This window comes from Lipotes vexillifer, unplaced genomic scaffold (assembly GCF_000442215.2).
Source record: "Lipotes vexillifer unplaced genomic scaffold, Lipotes_vexillifer_v1.1 scaffold1094, whole genome shotgun sequence".
NCBI classification, from domain to species: Eukaryota; Metazoa; Chordata; class Mammalia; order Artiodactyla; family Lipotidae; genus Lipotes; species Lipotes vexillifer.
In genome coordinates this window covers 1,063,240-1,067,198 of record NW_006792775.1, presented here as the reverse complement: position 1 = coordinate 1,067,198, position 3,959 = coordinate 1,063,240, and the positions used below count along the sequence as shown (strand labels likewise).

The following is a 3,959-nucleotide window of genomic DNA, read 5'->3' as shown; positions in this document are numbered from 1 at the left end:
GGGGGGGGGGGCCCAGGTGAGCGTGAGGGGTTCTTACCACATTTGGAAAGCCTCCCCGTCATCATTTCCATACAGTTAGTGGTGTCTGGAGCACAGAACGGAGAGAGGAGGGGGGAGACGTGTGAAAAAGGCTTCCAGCTCAGACCTCAAGCTGGATGCTGCCTGCAGCCTCGGGCCAGGCCCTGGGGGAGGGGGCGGAGCCTGGAGTGGGGTTGAGGGGCTGTGGCCAAGGGGTGGGGCTCAGGTGGGTAGAGCCTGGAGTGGGCGGCTCAGAGAGGAGGGGCTCAGCAGAGGGCCAGCAGCCTGGAGTGGGGCCCCTCTCCTGGGCAGTGGAGCGTCCTGCCTGGCCCGCCCTCCCTTCTGCGCTCTGGGCCCAGGACACACGCCTTGGAGCCGAGAGGGCCAGGTCCCCGGCTGCGGTCTACGCTGCCACCTCCGTGTCCTCACCCTGCCGCTCTGTGGCTCACGTGGCCGCAGGGCTCCCATTCGCCCCTCGACTCACCGTGGCACACCCTCTCCCACTCTCTGCTGGGCTTGGCAGTGTTAGGGCTGGGGGTATAGGGAAGGCAGCAGAGCCTGGGGTGGAGGGCGGCTGCCTCACGGCCCTCACTGGGGCCTCCCCTCCCTGGGCTGGGTGGGGGCCCTATTGGAGTGGCCACCAGATCTCTTGGCCTGGCGCCTGAGGGGCCCCCGCTTCTGCCCCCTCCTCCAGTGGCTCTAGGACTGAGCTTGCTGGACAAAAGTGTCCAGTATGGGGTGGGGGAGGGTGTTGGGAAAGGCTGACCCCTCGGGGAGGCCTGGGGACGGGGCCAAGGGGTGGGCTGGGGTCCCGGAGTGGGCTCCCCAGGCCCAGGGCTCCCTGAAGGAAGGCAGGGGAGATGGGCTTGGCCCAGGGCAGGCACCCAACAGTCTCCAGGGACGTGGGTTTGGGCCCAGGGCTAAAACGGGGATGGGGCCCTGCAGAAGGGCCGTGTCCACCCTGCTTACTGCTGCTGGGCCTGGGGGACCTAGAGCAGGCACGTTCGCCAACAGACAGAATGGTATCCCTTAGGGTGGGACTCTGCCTGGCCAGGAGCAAAGAGGGACCGTGGCTCTGGGCGGGGTGGGTGCAGGCACGGCTGTCCCCTGGGCGGCACACCAGGCCCCTTGCTTGCCTCCCTGGACAAGCTCTGTCCTTCCCCAGCCTCGGTTTCTCCCTCTGAGCACTGCCCTGCTCCGAGGTGGAGGCCTTAAAGGCACCGGCCCCCGGGCCAGCCTGGCTCCCAGGGCCAGGGTGTCGGGGCCCCTCCAGCCCCAACCCACCAATAGGGCAGTGAGGCACACGCTGGGGTAGAAAAGGGGGGCAGGTGAAACACAGACGATGGAATGAGGATGGCAGGGGCGGGTGGACGGTGGAGCCGGTCTGGCCTCTAGGACCCTACACAGAAGCACAGACGGCTGGCCACAGAGGGCTCTGAGAGGTGGGGCTGGGCTGGACCCTGTGCTCCCCAGACCCCACACCCCAACACAGGCCTCGTGGTGAGCTGCCAGCTCCCGCTGAGCGCACGCGCGCCGCTCACCCTCCCTAACAGCTCATGCACGTGCCCCCGGGCCTCACCCGCACCCACAGGGCTGCAGCCGCTCCCCGCCAGGTGCCGAGTGGCACAGACCCTCAGGCTCCCGGGCCCCTGGCGCCTGCAGGCCTGGGCAGCCCCATTCCTGGGTGGCCCCCTCTAGGCCCAGCTGGGGAGCCCCTGCTTTGACTGGACCTCAGGGCCCCTGTGTCCTGCCCGCCACGGGGAGGGTGGGTGGCGGACAGCCCCTCACGTGCCAGCCAGTGTGGGCACCAGGCCCACAGCCCTGGAGAGTGCTACTTGGGGGACCCTTGAGGGTGACAGGGCTCCCGGCAGCACCTTGGTCACTGCTCTGCCGGAGCCTCTGCTCTCGCTGGCCTGGGGCCTGCGGGGCCTGTCCAGGGCCGGGAGGTGGCCGCTGGACACATGGCCGGGCACAGGGTGCCTCCTCGGGGCCAGTCTGGCTCTCGCAGAGGACCTGCCCGCAGCCCCTCCCTGCCCCAGCGGCGGGGCTGGACACCTTACCTGCCAGCGTCAGAGGCTACTCTCGTAGCTGGTGGCCACCTTCTGGCCCTTAAGCCCAGCACCCCAGCTTAGTCCCGGAGCTGGCGGGGGGGGGTCTACAGTGGACAAGAGGCGCCTTTCAGTGTGGCGTGCTGGGCCTACCCCCCTGGTGCGCAGAGACGGCCGGCCACTGTGCCGGGAGGGCCCTGCTCCCGGGGGTGCACGCGGAGGGGCCGCACCCCATCGCCAGCCCTCAGGGCGGCCCGAGCTGAGCCCCTCCCTCACCTGACAAGTGCTGGGCAGAAGGCTGCTCGTGTGTGCTCAGCAGCTGGGTCTGAATGGTCTCCACGACCCTCTTGAAGCGGCGGCTCGGGCCTGGGGGAGGTGGGGGGGGTGGGTGAGGCAGGGGCAGGGCTGGCCCGGAGCCCCGCCCCCGGGAGCCCCCGCCCTCGGCCTCTGCCAGCAGCTCACCTGACAGGAGCGTGAACGTGACGGAGTAGACGCCGTTCTCCTTCTGCGCCGCCCCGCCCTCGGTGTAGGTGATGTCCACCTGGAACTTGACCGGCTTCTGGAACACCGCCGGGCCCCCCGTCGCCTTGTGCTCGGCCCGGAAGCTCGTCTGCGAGATGACGCTGTGGCTGAGGCTGGGGATCTGCGGGCAGTGGGTGGCGTGAGCGCGGCCTCGTCTGGAGTCACCAGAGGAAACCCCAGAGGGCAGGGAGCCGGCCGCCGCCCGAGGCCCCAGCAGCACTGGCTCCCCAAGAGCCTCAGCCGGACGGAGCTCCGCACGGGTGGCAGATGGATCGCGACACGGCAGCAGAGAGCAGGGCTCTAAGGGGCGGGCGGGGAGGCCAGTGGGCAGCTGGAGGCCCCGCAAGCAGCAGCGAGGCCTGGGGCTAGAGCCCGTGGCCCGTATTGAGACAGAGCCCCCGGGCTTAAGGGCCCCGGCACCGCTGACAACAGCGCCCGCCGCTCTGCTGGCTCCGGGGTCTGCCAGAGGCCTCTGTGTGATTGGGCTGCGCAGCGGCCAGGGAAATGTCCGGCAAAACAAACCCAGGAGGCGGTCTTGCCTCAGAGGGGTCGGCCCCAGGACAGGGCTCTGTTGCTTCGGAGAGCACAGTGCTGGCTCGCCGGTTAGAAGGGGCTGAGTTCACATCACGGGGGAAATCTTGGTGTCCCAGGAGAGGCCTGGGGGGCTCCAGGGAAGGCCCAGACCCGGGGCCCAGAGGAGAGGCTGCAGTGGCGGGGCTGGGGGCGCTCAGCGGGGCCAGGGTGCCCACACCCGGCACAAGGCCGAAGTCCCCCACCTGGCGCTGAGCTCTCCCGTTCCTGGAGACCTCTGCGAGGAGTGCCAAGCTGGCCCCCAAGCCCTAAGGGAAACTTCGCTGCGCCCAGGAAGGCAGGGTGGCCAAGTGTGTGTGGGGGGCTGAGGCTGCCATCTCGGCAGGCCCCGCCCATACCAAGGCGGGGTCCCGGCCTTGGGCTGTGGGGATGCCGAGGGACCCCTAACCTGTGATCCCAGGGGGGCCCGGCACAAGGCAGGCCCCACGCAGGGCAGGGCGGGTGAGGCCTCCTGACACGAGTGACTCTGGAAGACACTCTTCGGGGCTTTCTGCCCCACGCGCCCAAAGATCCCAGCAAAGGCAGATGGAAACCCACCCAAGGCCCAAGCACAGCCCATCTCAGAAGCCACCGGTGGGAGGCGAGGGACTGCGGGAGGCCGGCAGCATGTGGGAGTGGGCAGGGGCACACAGGACACGGAGCCAGCCCCCCGGGACCGTTCTGCTGGGTCTGGTGGAGGCCGCAGGCGCATCCACCAGACCCAGCAGAGGCCCCTCCCCTCCGTCGAGGCCTCAAGCTCCCTCCTCAGAGCCGCCTCGCAGCCGCCCATGCTTCCCCCGC

General features: G+C 69.5%; 1 protein-coding gene across 1 annotated transcript in view; it reads right to left on the bottom strand.

The window, feature by feature from the left end:
* The window catches only part of BRSK2 (BR serine/threonine kinase 2), a 30,163-nt gene that overhangs the window by 1,550 nt on the left and 24,654 nt on the right, over positions 1-3,959 (bottom strand). Inside the window, exons 26-28 of the mRNA XM_007466001.1 lie at positions 2,529-2,709; positions 2,343-2,432; positions 38-85 (exon numbers count right to left, since the gene is read on the bottom strand). Coding sequence (XP_007466063.1) covers positions 38-85; positions 2,343-2,432; positions 2,529-2,709 — 319 coding nt within the window. The remainder of the gene's footprint in view (positions 1-37; positions 86-2,342; positions 2,433-2,528; positions 2,710-3,959) is intronic.